The 20,723-nt window shown below is 40.2% G+C and overlaps 3 protein-coding genes across 8 annotated transcripts in view; 1 reads left to right on the forward strand and 2 right to left on the reverse strand.

Annotated features, from left to right (window-relative positions):
* Positions 1 to 20,723, forward strand: part of LOC115747317 — a 35,919-nt gene that overhangs the window by 3,410 nt on the left and 11,786 nt on the right. Inside the window, exons 11-12 of one of the 6 annotated variants that reach the window (XM_048272752.1) lie at positions 36 to 128; positions 1,221 to 1,253. The exons of 1 other annotated variant lie outside the window; for it this stretch is intronic. In XM_048272752.1, the coding sequence (XP_048128709.1) occupies positions 36 to 128; positions 1,221 to 1,253 (126 nt within the window). Of the gene's footprint in view, positions 1 to 35; positions 151 to 1,220; positions 1,254 to 1,969; positions 2,107 to 12,138; positions 12,247 to 20,723 lie in introns of those variants that run through there. 4 more of the 6 variants (XM_048272753.1, XM_048272755.1, XM_048272754.1 and 1 more) reach the window with 4 other exon arrangements.
* LOC115747316 (oligopeptide transporter 4-like) lies at positions 77 to 6,146 on the reverse strand. The gene is made up of 6 exons (XM_048272751.1): positions 5,628 to 6,146; positions 4,112 to 4,209; positions 2,525 to 3,088; positions 1,953 to 2,205; positions 1,679 to 1,861; positions 77 to 889 (listed from the first exon to the last, which is right to left on the reverse strand). The coding sequence occupies exons 1-6, from the start codon at positions 6,144 to 6,146 to the stop codon at positions 275 to 277; spliced, it is 2,232 nt and encodes a 743-aa protein (XP_048128708.1). The 3' UTR covers positions 77 to 274.
* LOC115732697 (oligopeptide transporter 4-like) lies at positions 10,384 to 17,973 on the reverse strand. The gene is made up of 6 exons (XM_048272750.1): positions 17,275 to 17,973; positions 15,749 to 15,846; positions 12,694 to 13,257; positions 12,122 to 12,374; positions 11,846 to 12,028; positions 10,384 to 11,132 (listed from the first exon to the last, which is right to left on the reverse strand). The coding sequence occupies exons 1-6, from the start codon at positions 17,917 to 17,919 to the stop codon at positions 10,521 to 10,523; spliced, it is 2,355 nt and encodes a 784-aa protein (XP_048128707.1). The 5' UTR covers positions 17,920 to 17,973; the 3' UTR covers positions 10,384 to 10,520.

Here is a 20,723-nt window from a genome sequence, read left to right on the forward strand (position 1 = left end):
AAATCTATGCTATAGCAACAGATTAAGTGTGACAGGTGGTTTTGTACTTTTGCAGTCGATGTCACTTTGATGATGCTTGGTGCTCTAGGATTGAGGGTCATTAATCCCACAAGGTTCAGCTATATCATGTGAAACGCCTAAAAATGTCTGGTAATTGTAATGGCCCCTCAGTCCTTCTCTTGGACCTCAAAGTTTTTGTACAATTCATATATAATCACACTGATCGTGGCTAATTTTTTCCTGTAAGTTCTACATCTAGAAAGAGCTTCATGCATTAGTTTACTGGGCAACCGTCAACCTCTATGCCTTTGGCTGTTGGACATGCTGCTAATTCACAATGTTCTCCATTTGTTCCCCACCACGTTATACTTTTATTCTCCATGCTGATCGCAAAGTATAAAAGCACGGCCATGAATGCCACTCCTGCGTCTAGGGCTGCTGAGAGAACATAGTTGTATCTCTGCCACCACTGCTTTCGGTACCGGAAGATGAAGAAGTTGAATATTGTTCCTACTAGAATCCAGGCATTGTAGTTCAACGGTGTAGCTGCTGGCATCATTGCTGTTGCCCCTAATAAGACTGGAAGATTTATAAGAGGAATCCAAGATTGCTTGGGGAATGCCTTGTGTAGCAGCCATACTATAATAGGTCCTATTGCACCTCCTAGGAAAAACCAGTTCATCGCTTGATAGTTTCCGAGTGTTCCAAAGATCCGTCTAGGTCCAACCAACCCCCATATGACAGATGCATCAAAGAAAACTCGGTCACCTGGACATGTCCACGGACTATCTGGTGGAAGGAGATCATCTTGGCATATGTTGGTTACAGAGTTTAGCAGCCACCATGCCACTGCAATGTTGATGGTTCCCGCAAGAATTGTACCTATGAACTGTGAGGACACAAGAATAGAGTGCTAAGGTAGTTTCAGAATAACTAGATGCCGCACATACATATTTGATAAATAGCAATAAGAGGGAGAATACTTAACAATCTTGTCACACCCTTGAAAGTCTAGTAAGATTTTAATTGCTCGCTCTAGTAAATGTCATTTCAGGATATCCAAATTATGCCCCAAGTGTTACTCACATCTATGAGCTTTGTATCTGTTTTTTTGTAAGTGCACAGGATTGACATCTTGCTTTGGATGATATATGATGCTGCCACAAGCGATGTGCTTGTTCTAAAATGCTAAGTTCTTCACCTTAATTCTGTTCGAAAAGGGAAAGGCTACTTAGATCCTTGAACATAGAAAGTTTTGTGTTTTGTAGTTGACAAATCTTCACTCGTGATGATCTTCTTGGAACAGTTATCCCGTAGATGGGGGAGTGCTAACTGTAGTAGTGTAACATTGTAAACATCATGAATGAGTTCTCAAGTTAATAGTTTCCTATCAAGGTTCAGTCACACTTTTTTATCAGTTTTGATGTAAAAGATATTACTTTTGAAGGAGCAAGGAATTCAATTGATTTACTTCTCTGGTTATTTCCATCCAATCTACTTACACTAAATATGATACCTGAAATTTATGAACAACGATTGTTACTGGAAATCGCTAATTATTATAGGTTGTGTGCATCAGTAGCACTGGATAAGTCGGTGGACCTATATTAAGTTTGGTTGGGTTACTTAAGGCATGGTTGATAAACGGTATCGAATGGTTAGGAGCAGTAAAAAGTACCTGAACTAAGAACATCGATCTTGGAGGTATCTTCATGTAGTGTCCCAGCTTAAAATCATTGAGAAAGGAAACAGCCTGAGCCATGCTGATGTATCCATATGTCTTGAAGCAAACATTTGCTATAGGTCTTCCTGGATATATGATGCCCATTATGTATTCTGTGATTATATTTAGTCCTGGTGTCTGTAGATAGAGAAAGATCATTGCTGAGTATAATATCTCTTTACTTAGAAATTAAGTCAAGAATAAATGTGCCATAACTCTTGATTCATACCTGATTTGTTGTGGCAGTGATGATGCTAATGGGAAGGGTGAATCCAAATGCAAGGGCACTAGCAAAGAGAAGCCCCCACCATGGCATTTGGACCTGATCATTCAGGAAGATGCAGAGAGCAAGAGATACCACTAGACTTACAACAAGCATAAAGTGAAACCACCATGAGGGTATGTCTTTGTATCTCCTCATCAATTTTGTATGGATATCTGCCTTCCCTCTGTGAGAATCACGATAGCGCTCGTAGATCTCTCTGTCGAATGTAATTGTACATCACTGTCTGTATGTCTCATGAATTCAAGGAATTCAACTACTTTATAGGGAAATAAACATTCTAATTCTTCAAAGTTTTTTCAGTATCTTTTTGTTACATCTTTGTGTTATGACTACAAGGATCACCTTAGATTGCACAAAAGTTATTTGAAACTGTAAGTTCAGATCCTTTCAAGGTTCCACTTTCAGACCTTTACAATCTTGCCCTGGTATTTTCTTTCTGCATGCTGCTTGATGTCTAATCAAATACTCAAGAGATAAATTTGTCTAATTGAATGTATCAAGGTGAGAGATAGTACCTGCCATAGAAGAAGGCCACGTGAGTTAGTGTTGATGCAATGGTGGCAAAACCGAAGCCATAGGTGAGAGCAAAGAACGTGCTTAAGTGAATTCGACCTTGCTCCTCATACTTTGGGATGTCCAACTCGAACTTGTTGTTTACGATTGCCTTTATATTGTACCTTTGACCTTGCGCAGTGAACAAGTGCGAGGAGAAAATGGGGAATCTATCTGCACCATACAGGTTAAACCCCCAATAGGCTATGGGGACTACAACATAAATCGTTAATACATATCCCACGAAAATGTTGACTATGGCAAAGAAGGGGCTGATTAGAGGGCTGGTCAAGAAGGATGCCACCACAGTCCAGTCGAGCGTCAAGGCTCCAAGTCCAAGGCCTCGCATACCCGAGCCAATCTGCTGGGCGGTGACTGAGTTGGAGAATGCCCAGCAGACCCATGATATACTTCCGAGCGTGGAAAAGAGGTATCCGGGGACAACATACCATGAGAAGCTGCAGATAAGTGCAATGAGGAAGAATTTTGCCTGCGACATGCGCTGTTTGTCACTCTCGTGTAAAGCCCTGCATCAATTTGAATAGAATGACCTACTTCAGGTGATGCACTTATTATCTATATGAAGTACAAACTGTGGATATTTTAGGATGGTTGTGAAATTATCATATTATTTTGTGAAACAATAACGAAGGGCGAGGATTTGCACCTCTATCTGATCCTAAAGCAGGGGATCAAAGAGAGAGGCGGGTGTTACAATCTGTTTTTCCATTGTTATTTTGGCTTAAAACGGTTTGGGTTTGTCCTTGGAACAGAGGGTGCTTGCGAGCATCATTATAGTTTAAATGATGGGGCTAAGTGGTGCGTGTTGTTCCTCACAATTTCGAGGGACCAGAAGCAGCAACGAGTAGAAACAGCAAACGGGGTTCTTATGAAAACTTTGAAGCTGAGGTGGGCTTGATGCTGTCTGTAGTTTGATCGAGAAGCTCTTGGCTTTACTATAGATTTTCCTGAATCTTTTTGTGTGGGGAGTGAAGAATACGTTGTTGAGATTTCAATATCATGGAGGGCTGTACTCGCATTGCCTCAATTTCCACACAAAGTGACATGGCTTCGTGGGTCCCTGGTGCCTCTCCAAAACTATCACTACAGAGCTGTACTCACATTGCCTCAATTTCCACACAAAGTGACATGGCTTCGTGGGTCCCTGGTGCCTCTCCAAAACTATCACTAGAGAGAGAGAGACGAGAGCTGGGGGTACTGCATGTGACCCACATATTCAAGTTGCAGGGACAGGTCAAAGGAATTAAGTAGAAGACAAAACAGTGATCCTATGGTGGCCAGAGCAAATCATCCTCAGCTTTGATGCCTCCTCTTAAGCTAGTAGACATGCATCCTGAGAAGCCCTTGTCTAAACCTACGCTACAGATCGATCTTGAGCAGCTTCTGACAGTGACAGCATGTTGTGGGACTCGAGTGACTTCGAATTGTGAGTGAGAAAAACAAGAAAAGGAAAGAGTTTGAGCTCCGGTCGATCCAATGCCTTTGTCTGTATAATTTAACTTGGGTTGGGTAGGCAAGAATGTCATTACCGGAACAAGGAGACTTGGACGAGGGTGTTGGGCCACCACATGTGAGCTGGTTCGACCACATACTTCCTCAGCAGCCCTGCCCATCCGTACCCCAACACCTGCAAATTCCCAAAATCCCACCAATTACTATCTTATTAAGCTCCACTTCCTAAGTTACTATCTTGCTTCTCTGCATCTGAGTTTCCCGGTTATACCCTAGTTTTCAAGATTTGCTGTGTCCGTTTTAACCAGTTCCAGGCCGAGGTTACATCGTGATATGTTCAGCTGTCGTAAATCTTCACTTCAACACACGCAAGAACGATTTAGAGCATTATGATAAAGCAAAATCGAGGGGAAGATGATAACGAGTGGAGCACCGCGACTATGCCTGCTATGTGCAGGACGCAAATCGATCTTCATTCCATGACGAGATTCACATTTGACTCGTTCGATTCACCGCACGGTGTGGAAACTTCGGGGAAAAGTGTCAAAAAAAGTCTTAAACCTATTGCATTAGTGTCAATTCAGTCCTAAAATTTTTGTATTGATACCAATTCAGTCCTAAATCTTTGTATTTGTGCCATTTAAGTCCTAAACCTTTTATTAGTGTCAATTCAGTCTTAAACATTTTACAATAGTGCCAATTTAATCCTAAAAATTTTGCATTTATGCCAATTGAATCAATTCGGCCAATTTTGTTTGGAAATCACTAGCATGAACATCAATTATCCTACGTGGCACGGTTGGCGCTAACGTGGATATTTTTTTAATATTTTAAATAATTTTTAAAAATAATTTTGAAAAAAACCAAAAAATTGTTTAAAAAATTATTTAAAATATTAAAATAATATTAAAAAATGTCCAAGTTAGCGCTAGCCGTGCCATGTAGGATAATCGATGTTCACGTTAGTGATTTTCGATCAAAATTGGCCGGATTAACTCAATTGGTATAAATATAAAAGATTTAGGACTGAATTGATAACAATACAGAAAGTTTAGGACTAAATTAGCACCAATAAAAGGTTTAGGGCTTAATTGGTACCAACGCAAAAGGTTTAGGATTGAATTGGCACCAAAAAAAGGTTTAGGACTGAATTGACACTAATGCAATAGGTTTATGACTTTTTTGACACTTATCCCGGAAACTTTGTGTTGAATCTGATGATTCTGTAGGGGTGATCTTTGTCTAACTATCTTTTGTTTTTTCGTCTTTTCTTAGTCTTACGAGTTCATGGAGAAGCAGATAGAACGACTTTGTCCTCGGTAGGAAAGATGACTAGACCAATCTATGTACTCCATCATTGCTGATGGCGCTCATGACACCCGCAAGAAATTAACACCGCCGATAAAAGTATGCATCAAGTTGCAACATTTACGATATTCATAAGCTAGAAGTTGTCGTACGTCTCTCTTTTCTCAGCTACTTTCTTGCAAAAAGGCGAGAAAGTGAAACCAGAATATTGAAAACAACTACGACTCAAGCAGTCAATAGGATACTCATTAGCAAAAAGATGCATGAATGGATGAGTAGACTTACCTGCGTCGTGATGATGAGGAGCCACCCGGCAAAGAAGGAAATGCCCCGGCCATAGAAGGCCTTGATGATGGTCACTATGCCGACCCCGTAAGCCGACCCGGATCCGAACGCGCTCCCGGCATTGGCGAATATGGAGATGAGGACGTGCTCCTTCATGTTGAAGGGCCCCGGGTTGAGCGAGAAGAGCCGGGGCCCGAGCCCGGGGATCCGGAACTTGGCCTCCGGCAGCGCCGCGGCCATGAAGCGGCCGATGGGGAGCGTAGCGACCAGGACGGTGATCTGGGTGATGACGAGGGGCTCGGTCCGGTAGGCGAAGAACTGGTTGAGGAAAGAGAGGAGGCCACAGGAGAGGAGGCCCAAGAACCACATGCGGAAGGTCCACACAGGCAAGGTCGGGTCGTCGGCGTTGGTCACGGTGAGTCGGACCTCCTCGATGGGCGAGAGATCATCCTCGTTGACAGCAGCGCCGAGTTCGGATGGCTTGGTGGCGCGCAGTGGTTGGAGCTCCAGTGTGCCCATGATGGTCGGTGACAACAAGTGCGCTCGAGTGTGCGAGGATGGTCGTTGTTGGTGGTGGTGGTGGTGGTAAGGTGTCGAGTAGAGGTCTGGCTTTATACTCCAACGCATGGCGTTTTACTACTTGATTTTTTCTACAGTAGCTTGTGCTGATTTGGAGGGCAATGGTAAACAATATCGACAATATTCGAGGACCATTCTATTCTCATTTTTTTCAAATAAGAATCTAAAATAATTTTTATTTTAAATAAATATTAAAATTGTCATCATTATTTTAAAGAATGATCATGACTAAAGATATTTTCACCGTTTACTGTTTTATGTTTTTCCAGTTTTTCTTTTTATTTTTTTCATTACTTTTTCTTTATTTATTTTGGCCAGCGAGGGCTTGCCGGCCGCTGAGGAGAGTCACCTCCTCTCGTTCTTAGAAAATAAAGACATTTCATATCTTTATTTAAGGATTTTTTTCTTGAGATCTTAATCCGGTCCCATGACCTCGTAGCATGGGTCGTCGAACGTTGACTTCCCTAAGTTGGGGAGCTGTTCATTGTGGGCTCCTCCAGCTGGACTTGAGCAGCAAGATTGAGACACTTTTTTTTTTTTTTTTTTGTCCTTTTATGTAACTATGTATTAACCACTTATATAATAATCCAACATGAATGGTCAGATCTACTGTCGATCACAGATTCCAAATGCAATTCCTACATGCGATTAAATCCAAGCCACTCATGACTTATCTCTCTGGCTTGGCTTAGCTTAGCTTGCCTTAGAGTCAAACGAGCACAATGATTAATGAGTAAATGTGACCGGAACCACATGATTTCTACGGTAAACAATAACAAATCGTGTGAAAAATCGTGAAAAGACGAAGAAAATCAAATTCAATTTGTTTTTTTTTTAACTCATGGAAAGGATAGATTGAAAGCGATTGTCGACGGCAATAATGTAGGAGCATCACGCTTTTGTACGATAGTCGAGGAGGCGATAAGATAAGCAGCTCCAACCCAAAAAAGAAGAAGAAAAATTTAACATCACGTCACCGTCATCGTAATCGTATGGGCTAGGAATAATAAGACCGCTTCGGCGATTCATGAACTAAGAAGGATCCTTTCGGTTTCCAACTATTTCTGTCTTTTTGTTTAGGCTCCTTGATTGTTGTTGAATCATATTAGCTTGGGCTTTCGAGTTGGATATGCAAATATGGTGTTAGAGTGAGGTTATGCCCTGATTTATTTCACTTGCACAGCTTCCCGTCCAACTCTACGGGCGGTTTCTAATCCATTCTATAACATGAGAAAGGTTGATAAAATATCTTATATCGCTTGCTTAAGGGGTTCTTTATACTCTTTATAATCAGGTGGTCTATCTCTACCTGGTAGCTTAATTTTTCGGGACGAGACTTTCTAAAAGCTGTGCTTCTCTTTCAACTGAGTAGTTGGTGCTAGCTGGGGACATTAAAGAACTTTCGTTCATTCTCGTCACAAATCCATGTAAATAATACAACATTATTTTCATGTAGCATCACCATCGAAAGAGCTAAAAGCCAAATATCTAAGATTCCACGTTTAATCTATGATTCATTGTCAAGATCACTTCTTTAAGTTAACCGTCTCGATGAAATGAGGTTGTCTACTCTTGGAAATACACCCATCTCTTTGCCATTTTGCGACATTTGACAAAAGTGACCTTATATATTTCATTTTTTTTATCTTTTTCTTTTTGTTAAATTGGGATTCTTTTTTTTTTTTAATATTTTAAGAGAATGAGAATTAGTACATGATCTATTCGAAGCTGCCATCAATATGAGACATATATATGTTCCGTTCCATCAAGACAAACTACTAGCTTTGTCGCAAAGCGTAATGTGTACGCATATACCCCGAGTATAGGTCATTAAGTCGTGAAAGAAATGACCCCGTGTACTTTTCTAAATATTTTTCAGGTCCATCTCTCTTGTGGTTGCTAATGAAAACAAGGGGCGGGACATGGCATGAGATGGCTTTACTAAAAAAATCTCCAACCAAACATGATGAATGGATTATCTTTCTCGGTATTATTTGAAAAACCTTTTCCCCTTTAAATGTTAGTAAAATAATCTATTGCATCCACAGATATGCATACATAACGTGGAACATACGTACATAAATATGTGCATGTAACCTACATTTACGCTGTTGGTGATTTTTTTGTAAAAACAAATTACTGAAGGGATTTATCGAAACCGAATCGGACGATCATACAGAGAATCAAGAAAAATTGGAATGACGCATGAAATTACTCGGGTTCACCCCAAGATTAGGGCTACGTCCCGTAAAGAGATTTCACTATATTTGTCGATTTACAGCCAATTCAACCCTTACAATGATAAAACCGAGCAAAATATATATGCCCCAAAAACGGGCTAAAGAACCTAAAACCTCTTAATTCCAACCATACGGGTCAGCTTAAATAAAAACCCAAACCCGTAGAGGTTTCTGTGGGCGTTGCCCAGAACCCCCGCCCGCTCACCGGCGAGCGGGATAGCCGTCTACGGGCCGATTAGCGGAACCCCCGTCGAGAGGCGCTGCCCCCAAACCCCCGCCCGTTGACCGGGCAGCGGGACACCTGTGTCGGGGGCGCTGCCCCCGAACCTCCGCATCCCGCGCGTAGGGGTCACATGTTGTTGGGTAACACTTCGGTTTCCTTAAGCTCATATAGGCGTACCCGGTGTGAAAAACAAGGGTCCCCGAAGTATTCACCAACTCCAACAATTACGATGTGCCTTGTCTTATATCGAAAAGATGTGAGTGCGCACGTGGACTATATTTGACATTAATCAACAATTACCATTATTTTCTAATGAAACAGTGCGACATTTGTTCACAAAAGACTTTTACAACCTTTGAAGAGGTGCATTCCAATTGTGTCCGTTCGAACATAATTTCTTAATCTTTGAAAAGCCATGCTTATTTGCACATAACTCCTTCGCTTTTGAAAGGTCATGCATGTTCAAATACTTTCTCTATATATTACCAAACGTGTCTGTTCAATTCAAAACTTCATCTTTCATTTTCATTTTTTCTTTCAAGAGAAATACAGCCACTCTTTCCAATTGTTTTCTAAAGAGATCATGGAGAAATATCAGAGTTGCTATAAGCTATTCTCACCGAGACTTTGTTGTATCCTGAAAAATATTTGTCGAAAACCATTAGTAACGTTATGGGGCAAATAAATCATTAAAGAGAGTGTTATCATGCCTCAAAGTTTGATTTCATTGTTCATCCCATTTCTGACGAAATTTTCCAATAGATGCATCGAATCATGCTAATGAGTGTTTCAAGATAAGGATCGAGCTTGCGAAGTTGAGGGAATGAAAATTGGGTTTTTATAATTTTATTTGATCGATTCGATTTTACTTACACTTAGATAAATGACATACATTGATTTTTAGCAAAAAATTACCAAAAAAGTCTTAAATTTATTGTATTTATTTCAATTCACTCCTAAACCTTACAATTGTATCAATTGAGTTCTAGATCTTTTTGAAAATTTGCCAATATAGCTCATCCGGCCAATTTTTGCCAAAAATCGTTGATATGGACGCCGACTATCCTACGTGACATAGTCAACGCCGACGTTAGCAATTTTTCACTATTTTTTTGAATTTTTTATATCACTTTTTCCTTTTTTGATTTTTTCTATTAAAAACTCTCTCTTTTACATTCTTTTTCTGCCGATTTTAGGCCTCGGTGCTGGTCGGCAACCAGCCAAAGGCCACGGTTGCACTCGCCGGCTTCAAGCACGGGTCGCCCTCGACAGCCTTAGGCAAGGCCACCCTAGCTAGGATATGGTGAGGTTAAGTCTCGCCTAAAGCTGGCGAGGCCAGCCCTCCTCGGTTGCCGCTTGTAAAATCAAACAAACTAGCGTCATACATGTAAAAGCGAGGATTTGAAGTCGAAATCTTCATTTTTGCCTTCTATTTAATAAGACCGCAGATAGTTTCAACAATCGAGAGATGACTGTTGAGAGAGAAAAATCGCAATTAACTTGAAGAATACGACATAACGTGGATCAAAATCATATCTTTTGTAAGATGGCTTTAATTAGATCGAATTATGGAAGTCAAGATCTAAAAAGAAGTAATTCGATATCGAGAGACTGACAAGGATAGTTGAGGATTTGTGACCACATAAGACAATCTTATTTCTTGCAGGAAAACAGAATATTATCTTAATAAATCACAATCATTAAATCGACAAGAGTGAAAGAATCCCGAATTGTTGAAACGCCTAAAACTGTCCAGTGATTGGAATATTTTTCTACAACTTCTGTAGAACCTCCACTGGTCGTGGCTAATTTTTCTTCTGTAAGTTCTACATCCAGAAAGAGCTTTATGCATCAGTTGACTGGGCAACCATCAACCTCTACGCCCTTGGCTGTTGGACATGCTGCTAGTTCACAATGTTCGCCATTGTTTCCCCACCAAGTTATACTTTTATTCTCCATGCCCACCGAAAAGTATAAAAACACAGCCATGAACGCCGTTCCAGCGTCCAGGGCTGCCGAGAGAACATAGTTGTATCTCTGCCACCACTGCTTTCGGTACCGGAAGATGAAGAAATTGAATATTGTTCCGGCTAGAACCCAGGCATTGTAGTTTAATGGTGTTGCTGGTGGCATCATTCCTGCCCCTAATAAGACCGGAAGATTGATGAGAGGGATCCAAGATTGCTTGGGAAACGCCTTGTGTAGCAGCCATACTATGATAGGTCCTATTGCACCTCCAAGGAAAAACCAGTTCATGTCTGCATAGTTTCCGAGTGTTCCAAAGATCCGTCTAGGTCCAACCAAACCCCATATAACAGATGCATCAAAGAAGACCCGGTCACCAGGACATGTCCAGGGACTATCCTGTGGAAGGAGATCATCTTGGCATATGTTGGTGACAGAGTTCAGCAGCCACCATGCCACTGCAATGTTGATGGTTCCAGCAAGAATTGTACCTATGAACTGTGAGGACACAAGTATAGAGTACTTAGGTCGTTTCGAAATTACTAGATGCCACACATACTTTTTCAATAAGTAGCAACAAGAGGGAGGATACTTGACAATCTAGTCACACCTTCGAAAGTCCAGTAAGATTTGGTTGCTAGCTTTAGTAAATATCATTTCAGGAGATCCAAACTATGCCCCAGTTGTTACTCACATCTATGATTTTTGAGAGTATTTCTTTTTTGAAAGTGCCTGATATGTTGATCTTGCTTTGGATGATGATATATGATGCTTCCATAAGCGACATGCTTGTTCGAAAATGCCGACTGCTTCATCTTAATTCTGTTTGAAATGGGAAAGGCTAGCTTAAATCTTTTTAGAAAGTTTTGTGTTTTGTATTTGACAGTTCTTCATTCAAAATCGTCTTCCTGGATCTCCAATCATTACTCTCCTATCACGGTTCGGTCACAATTTTTCGACAGGTTTGATGAACAAATTAATAGTTTTGAAGCCGCGACGAATTCGACCAACACGCTTCTCTGGTTATTTTCCTCCACTTTGTATTTGTAAATATTATACCTGAAATTTATTAACAAATATATGTTACCGGTAGTCAGTAATTACTTACAGGCTGTCCGCATCAGTAGCACTAATTAAGTCAGTGGATCTGCACTGAGTTTGGTTCGCTTACTTTTGGCATAGTATTAGCCATTAGGAGCAGTAAAAAGTACCTGAACCAAGAACATCGATCTCGGCGGTATCTTCATGTAGTGTCCCAGCTTAAAATCGCTGAGAAAGGAAACAGCCTGAGCCATGCTGATGTATCCATATGTCTTGAAGCAAACATTTGCTATAGGTCTTCCTGGATATATGATGCCCATTATGTATTCTGTGATTATATTTAGTCCCGGTGTCTGTAGATTGAGAAAGATCACTGTTGAGCATATTATGTCTTCCTACATGGAAATCAAGTCAAGCATAAATGTGCCATAACTCTTGATTCATACCTGATTTGTTGTGGCAGTGATGATACTAATGGGGAGGGTGAATACAAATGCAAGGGCACTAGCAAAGAGAAGCCCCCACCATGGCATTTGGACCTGATCATTCAGGAAGATGCAGAGAGCAAGAGATACCACCAGACTTACAACAAGCAACAAGTGAAACCACCATGAGGGTATGTCTTTGTATCTCCTCATCAATTTTGTATGGATATCTGCCTTCCCTCTGTGAGAATCACGATAGCGCTCGTAGATCTCTCTGTCGAATGTAATTGTACATCACTGTCTGTATGTCTCGTGAATTCAAGGAATTCAACTACTTTATAGGGAAATAAACATTCTAATTCTTCAAATTTTTTTCAGTATCTTTTTATTACATCTTTGTGTTATGACTACAAGGATCACCTTAGATTGCACAAAAGTTATTTGAAACTGTAAGTTCAGATCCTTTCGAGGTTCCACTTTCAGACCTTTACAATCTTGCCCTGGTATTTTCTTTCTGCATGCTGCTTGATGTCTAATCAAATACTCAAGAGATAAATTTGTCTAATTGAATGTATCAAGGTGAGAGATAGTACCTGCCATAGAAGAAGGCCACGTGAGTTAGTGTTGATGCAATGGTGGCAAAACCGAAGCCATAGGTGAGAGCAAAGAACGTGCTTAAGTGAATTCGACCTTGCTCCTCGTACTTTGGGATGTCCAACTCGAACTTGTTGTTTACGATTGCCTTTATATTGTACCTTTGACCTTGCGCCGTGAACAAGTGCGAGGAGAAAATGGGGAATCTATCTGCACCATACAGGTTAAACCCCCAATAGGCTATGGGGACTACAACATAAATCGTTAATACATATCCCACGAAAATGTTGACTATGGCAAAGAAGGGGCTGATTAGAGGGCTGGCCAAGAAGGATGCCACCACAGTCCAGTCGAGCGTCAAGGCTCCAAGTCCAAGGCCTCGCATACCCGAGCCAATCTGCTGGGCGGTGACTGAGTTGGAGAATGCCCAGCAGACCCATGATATACTTCCGAGCGTGGAAAAGAGGTATCCAGGGACAACATACCATGAGAAGCTGCAGATCAGTGCAATGAGGAAGAATTTTGCCTGCGACATGCGCTGTTCGTCACTCTCGTGTAAAGCCCTGCATCAATTTGAATAGAATGACCTACTCCAGGTGATGCACTTATTATCTATATGAAGTACAAACTGTGGATATTTTAGGAGGGTTGTGAAATTATCATATTATTTTGTGAAACAATAACGAAGGGCGAGGATTTGCGCCTCTATCTGATCCTAAAGCAGGGGATCAAAGAGAGAGGCGGGTGTTACAATCTGTTTTTCCGTTGTTATTTTGGCTTAAAACGGTTTGGGTTTGTCCTTGGAACAGAGGGTACTTGCGAGCATCATTATAGTTTAAATGATGGGGCTAAGTGGTGCATGTTGTTCCTCACAATTTCGAGGGACCAGAAGCAGCAACGAGTAGAAACAGCAAACGGGGTTCTTAGGAAAACTTTGAAGCTGAGGTGGGCTTGATGCTGTCTGTAGTTTGATTGAGAAGCTCTTGGCTTTACTATAGATTTTCCTGAATCTTTTTGTGTGGGGAGTGAAGAATACGTTGTTGAGATTTCAATATCATGGAGGGTTGTACACGCATTGCCTCAATTTCCACACAAAGTGACATGGCTTCGTGGGTCCTTGGTGCCTCTCCAAAACAATCACTAGGGCTTTGTTTGGCCGTGATTCCGATCTTCTATTTCTGTTCCTAGAAACAAAAAAGGATCAGAAACATGTTTGGTAATGAAAAAAAAAATGATTTTGATTGTGATCCCGGGAACACTTTTGGACCACTTTTCAGAAGCAAAAAAGAGATGATTCTAGTGTTTTGGAACACTTTTGGAGATCACTCTTTTGCACGATATACTTATGACTTATCCTTCATATTTATAATTAAAATTTTAATATAAAATGGTATTATTTAAAAAAAAAGTCCACGTAGATTTTCAACTTTACATAAATTAAAATAAATTAAAATTCAATTTTAAAAATTACTAAAAACTAATTTTCTTAAATTAAAATTTTTATTTAAGGTAAATTTAATAAAAAAATTAAAAATTTAAGAAATGGGGGACATAAAAAATATTTATATTTTTAATTTAATAATTAAAAATTTAAGATTGAAAAAAGCTAAAATTTTAAAAAAAAATTCTCGTCACCAGATTCTTCCCCTCCCCTTTTTTTTTAAAAAAAATTAGTTTTTTTTTTTTGTAAAATTTTAAGCCTATATTTAAATTCAATTTATATTTAAAAAATTAGTTTTTAGAAAATTTTTAAATCTAATTTATTTTTTTATATTAAGAGACCTCTAATACGCATGTTTTTTTTTTCAAATTTTTATCTATTTTATTTTTTATTCTAATTAAGTTTGTATTTTTTATTTCCTATTATGTTTTTTCAACTTTTATCCTTTTTTTTAATTAAAGACTGGACCCAACCCTCCGCGTCGCAAACTAAATCTCCATTTTTTCTCCATTTTTCGAGCAGCACAAAAAATTTGTCGAGTCAGGGGGAAAAAAAATCAATGTAGTTGAGTTGCGGGTCTTGTAAGCTTGTGCGATGTGTAATTACAAGAGTGCAAAACTATAGGCGGTTGCACAATAAGGAGCTTTTCTTTCATTTTTTTTTTTTGTAAGAAATCTAAAAGTCACAAGAAATAATAACAAACAAATGATTTAGACAAATTCCGTAAATGTAATACGAATTATTTTTCAAACAATATAAACGATTGCATACTCATGACAAATTGACAAACGAATTGGGAACATAAATTTTGTTGCTTTTTTTTTTTTGCTCCATAATCACTATTTGATTATTTTCCCTATTCTTTGCCATCAAATGTGATTATATAATTATTTGATTTAAATGACAAATTGGGAACGGAAATTTTGTGCAACTATCAAACGCGTTTCTGTTCTAGGAACAAAAATTTTAAACAGTTACCAAATACGTTCTGATTCTCAAAAAATCATCCGGGGAACGGAATCAAAAAAAGTGATTTTGATCGGAATCATTTTTTGGGAACAGAATCACTGCCAAACAGAGCCTAGAGGGCTGTACTCGCATCGCCTCAATTTCCACACAAAGTGATATGGCTTCGTGGGTCCCTGGTGCCTCTCCAAAACTATCAATACAGAGCTGTACTCGCATTGCCTCAATTTCCACACAAAGTGACATGGCTTCGTGGGTCCCTGGCGCCTCTCCAAAACTATCACTAGAGAGAGAGAGAGAGACGCGAGCCGGGGATACTGCATGTGACCCACATATTCAAGTTGCAGGGACAGGTCAACGGAATTAAGTAGAAGACAAAACAGTGATCCTATGGTGGCCAGAGCAAATCATCCTCAGCTTTGATGCCTCCTCTTAAGCTAGTAGACATCCATCCTGAGAAGCCCTTGTCTAAACCTACGCTACAGATCGATCTTGAGCAGCTTCTGACAGTGACAGCATGTTGTGGGACTCGAGTGACTTCGAATTGTGAGTGAGAAAAAAGAAAAGGAAAGAGTCTGAGCTCCGGTCGATCCAATGCCTTTGTCTGTATAATTTAACTTGGGTTGGGTAGGCAAGAATGTCATTACCGGAACAAGGAGACTAGGACGAGGGTGTTGGGCCACCACATGTGAGCTGGTTCCACCACATACTTCCTCAGCAGCCCTGCCCATCCGTATCCCAACACCTGCAATTCCCAAAATCCCACCAATTACTATCTTATTGAGCTCCACTTCCTAAGTTACTATCTTGCTTCTCTGCATCTGAGTTTCCCGGTTATACCCTAGTTTTCAAGATTTGCTGTGTCCGTTTTAACCAGTTCCAGTACGAGGTTACATCGTGATATGTTCAGCTGTCGTAAATCTTCACTTCAACACACGCAAGAACGATTTAGAGCATTATGATAAAGCAAAATCGAGGGGAAGATGATAATGAGTGGCGCACCGCGACTATGCCTGCTATGTGCAGGACGCAAATCGATCTTCATTCCACGACAAGATTCACATTTGACTCGTTCGATTCACCGCACGGTGTGGAAACTTCGAGGAAAAGTGTCAAAAAAAGTCTTAAACCTATTGCATTAGTGTCAATTCAGTCCTAAAATTTTTGTATTGATACCAATTCAGTCCTAAACCTTTGTATTGGTGCCATTTAAATCATAAACCTTTTATTAGTGTCAATTCAGTCATAAACCTTTTACAATAGTGCCAATTTAATCCTAAAAATTTTATATTTATGCCAATTGAGTCAATTCGGCCAATTTTGTTTGGAAATCACTAGTATGGACATCAATTATCCTACGTGGCACGGTTGGCGCTAACGTGGATATTTTTTTAATATTTTTTTAATATTTTAAATAATTTTTAAAAATAATTTTGAAAAAAACCAAAAAATTGTTTAAAAAATTATTTAAAATATTAAAATAATATTAAAAAATGTCCAAGTTAGCGCTAGCCGTGCCATGTAGGATAATCGATGTTCACGTTAGTGATTTTCGATCAAAATTGGCCGAATTAACACAATTGGTATAAATATAAAAGATTTAGGACTGAATTGATAACAATACAGAAAGTTTAGGACTAAATTAGCACCAATAAAAGGTTTAGGACTTAATTGGCACCAACGCAAAAGGTTTAGGATTGAATTGGCACCAAAAAAAGATTTATGACTGAATTGACACTAATGCAATAGGTTTATGACTTTTTTGACACTTATCCCGGAAACTTTGTGTTGAATCTGATGATTCTGTAGGGGTGATCTTTGTCTAACTATCTTTTGTTTTTTCGTCTTTTCTTAGTCTTACGAGTTCATGGAGAAGCAGATAGAACGACTTTGTCCTCAGTAGGAAAGATGACTAGACCAATCTATGTACTCCATCATTGCTGGTGGCGCTCATGACACCCGCAAGAAATTAACACCGCCGATAAAAGTATGCATCAAATTGCAACATCTACGATATTCATAAGCTAGAAGTTGTCGTACGTCTCTCTTTTCTCAGCTACTTTCTTGCAAAAAGGCGAGAAAGTGAAACCAGAATATTGAAAACAACTACGACTCGAGTAGTCAATAGAATACTCATTAGCAAAAAGACGCATGAATGGATGAGTAGACTTACCTGCGTCGTGATGATGAGGAGCCACCCGGCAAAGAAGGAAATGCCCCGGCCATAGAACGCCTTGATGATGGTCACAATCCCGACCCCGTAAGCCGACCCGGATCCGAACGCGCTTCCGGCATTGGCGAATATGGAGATGAGGACGTGCTCCTTCATGTTGAAGGGGCCCGGGTTGAGAGAGAAGAGCCGGGGCCCGAGCCCGGGGATCCGGAACTTGGCCTCCGGCAGCACCGCGGCCATGAAGCGGCCGATGGGGAGCGTGGCGACCTGGACGGTGATCTGGGTGATGACGAGGGGCTCGGTCCGGTAGGCGAAAAACTGGTTGAGGAAAGAGAGGAGGCAACAGGAGAGGAGGCCCAAGAACCACATGCGGAAGGTCCACACAGGCAAGGTCAGGTCGTCGGCATTGGTCACGGTGAGTCGGACCTCCTCGATGGGCGAGAGGTCATCCTCATCAACAACGGCGCCAAGTTCGGGTGGCTTGGTGGCGGCCGGTGGCTGGAGCTCCAGTGTGCCCATGATGGTCGGTGGCAAAAAGTGCGCTCGAGTGTGCGAGGGTGGTTGCTGTTGTTGGTGGTGGTGGTGGTGGTGGTGGTGGTGGTGGTAAGGTGTCGAGTAGAGGTCTGGCTTTATACTGCAACGCATGGCGTTTTACTACTTGATTTTTTCTACAATAGCATGTGCTGATTTGGAGGGCAATGGTAAACAATATCGACAATATTCGAGAACCATTCTATTCTCATTTTTTTCAAATAAGAATCTAAAATGAGTTTTATTTTAAATAAATACTAGAATTGCCATCATTATTTTAAAGAATGATCATGATTAAAGATATTTTCATCGTTTACTGTTTTATGTTTTTTCTATTTTTCCTTTTATTTTTTTCATTACTTTTTCTTTATTTATTTTGGCCGGCGAGGGCTTGCCGGCCGCTGAGGAGAGTCACCTCACTCTCGTCCTTAGAAAATAAAGACATTTCATATCTTTATTTAAGGATTTTTTTCTTAAGATCTTAATCAGGTCCCATGACCTGGTAGCATGGGTCGTCGAACGTTGACTTCCCTGAGTTGGGGAGCTGTTCATTGTGGGCTCCTCCAGCTGGACTTGAGCAGCAAGATAGAGACACTGTTTTTTTTTTTGTCCTTTTATGTAACTATGTATTAACCACTTATATAATAATCCAACAAGAATGGTCAGATCTACTGTCGATCACAGAATCCAAATGCAAATCCTACATGCGATTAAATCCAAGCCACTCATGACTTATCTCTCTAGCTTAGCTTAGCTTGGCTGAGAGTCAAACGAGCACAATGATTAATGAGTAAATGTGACCGGAACCACATGATTTCTACGGTAAACAATAACAAAATCGTGTGAAAAATCGTGAAAAGACGAAGGAAGAAAATCAAATTCAATTTTTTTTTTTTCACTCGTGGAAATGACAGATTGAAAGCGATTGTCGACGGCAACAATGTAGGAGCATCACGCTTTTGTTTCGGCTCCTTGATTGTTGTTGAATTATATTAGCTTGGGCTTTCGAGTTGGATATGCAAATATGGTGTTAGAGTGAGGTTATGCCCTGATTTATTTCACTTGCACAGCTTCCCGTCCGACTCTACGGGCGGTTCTTAATCCATTCTATAACGTGAGAAGGGTTCATAAAATATCTTATATCGCTTGCTTAAAGGGTTCTTTATACTCTTTATAATCATGTGGTCTATCTCTACCTGATAGCTTAATTTTTCGGGACAAGACTTTATAAAAGCTGTGCTTCTCTTTCAACTGAGTAGTTGGTGCTAGCTGGGGACATTAAAGAACTTTCGTTCATTCTCGTCACAAATCCATATAATAATACGACATTATTTTCATGTAGCATCACCATCGAAAGAGCTAAAAGCCAAATGTCTAAGATTCCACGTTTAATCTATGATTCATTGTCAAGGTCACCTCTTTAAGTTAACCGTCTCGATGAAATGAGGTTGTCTACTCTTGGAAATACACCCATCGCTTTGCAATTTTGCGACGTTTGACAAAAGTGACCTTATATATTTCATTTTTTTTTTATCTTTTTCTTTTTGCTAAATTGGGACTCCTTTTTTTTTTAATATTTTCAGAGAATGAGAATTAGTACATGATCTATTCGAAGCTGCCATCAATATGAGACATATATATGTTCCGTTCCATCAAGACAAACTACTAGCTTTTTCGCAAAGCGTAATGTGTACGCATATACCCCGAGTATAGGTCATTAAGTCGTGAAAGAAATGACCCTGTGTACTTTTCTAAATATTTTTCAGGTCCATCTCTCTTGTGGTTGCTAATGAAAACAAGGGGCGGGACATGGCATGAGATGGCTTTACTAAAAAAATCCCCAACCAAACATGATGAATGGATTATCTTTCTCGGTATTATTTGAAAAACCTTTTCCCCTTAAAATGTTAGTAAAATAATCTATTGCATCCACAGATATGCATACATAACGTGGAACATACGTACATAAATTTGTGCATGTAACCTACATATACGCTGTTGGTGGTTTGTTTGTAAAAACAAATTACTGAAGGGATTTATCGAAACCGAATCGGACGATCACACAGAGAATCAAGAAAAATTGGAATGACGCACGAGATTACCCAAGTTCACCACAAGATTAGGGTTACGTCCCGCAAAGAGATTTCACTATATTTGTCTTTTACTGACCAATTCAACCCTTACAATGATAAAACCGAGCAAAATATATATACCCAAAAACAGGCTAAAGAACCTAAAACCTCTTAATTCCAACCATACGAGTCAGCTTAAATAAAAGCCCAAACCCGTAAAGGTTTCGGGGGCGCTGCTCCCGAACCCCCGCTCGCTCAAAGGCGAGCGGGACAGCCGTCCCGCTGACCGGTTAGGGGAACCCCCGTCGGAAGGCGCTGCCCCCGAACCCCCGCCCGCTCACCGGGCAGCGGGACACCCTTGTTGGGGGCGCTGCCCCCGAACCCCCTCATCCCGCGCACAGGGGTCACATATCGTTGGGTAATCCTTCAATTTCCCTAAGCTCACGTGGGCGTACCTGGTATGAGAAACAAGGGTCTCCGAAGTATTCGCCAACTCCAACAATTACGATGTGCCTTGTCTTATATCGAAAAGATGTGAGTGCGCACGTTGACTATATTTGACATTAATCAACAATTACCATTATTTTCTAATGAAACAAGACGATTGTTCACAAAAGACTTTTACAACCTTTAAAGAGGTGCATTCCAATTGTGTCTGTTCGAACATAACTTCTTAATCTTTGAAAAGCCATGCTTGTTCGCACATAACTCCTTCGCTTTTGAAAGGTCATGCGTGTTCAAATACTTTCTCTATATATTACCAAACGTGTACGTTCAATTCAAAACTTCATCTTTCATTTTCGTTTTTTCTTTCAACAGAAGTACAGCCACTCATTCCAATTGTTT

This window comes from Rhodamnia argentea, chromosome 11 (assembly GCF_020921035.1).
Source record: "Rhodamnia argentea isolate NSW1041297 chromosome 11, ASM2092103v1, whole genome shotgun sequence".
Lineage (NCBI taxonomy): Eukaryota > Viridiplantae > Streptophyta > Magnoliopsida > Myrtales > Myrtaceae > Rhodamnia > Rhodamnia argentea.

What these genes read in the sequence shown, in the direction of transcription:
- LOC115747316 (XM_048272751.1), bottom strand. Translation starts at nt 6,146, where the DNA reads ATGGGCACACTGGAGCTCCAACCACTGCGCGCCACCAAGCCATCCGAA. An exon ending in TCCTCATCATCACGACGCAG is followed by an intron (nt 4,210 to 5,627) that starts GTAAGTCTACTC and finishes GGGAATTTGCAG; the next exon opens with GTGTTGGGGTACGGATGGGC. An exon ending in GTCCAAGTCTCCTTGTTCCG is followed by an intron (nt 3,089 to 4,111) that starts GTAATGACATTC and finishes AAATTGATGCAG; the next exon opens with GGCTTTACACGAGAGTGACA.
- LOC115732697 (XM_048272750.1), bottom strand. Translation starts at nt 17,919, where the DNA reads ATGCGTTGCAGTATAAAGCCAGACCTCTACTCGACACCTTACCACCAC. An exon ending in TCCTCATCATCACGACGCAG is followed by an intron (nt 15,847 to 17,274) that starts GTAAGTCTACTC and finishes TGGGAATTGCAG; the next exon opens with GTGTTGGGATACGGATGGGC. An exon ending in GTGGCCTTCTTCTATGGCAG is followed by an intron (nt 12,375 to 12,693) that starts GTACTATCTCTC and finishes TACATTCGACAG; the next exon opens with AGAGATCTACGAGCGCTATC.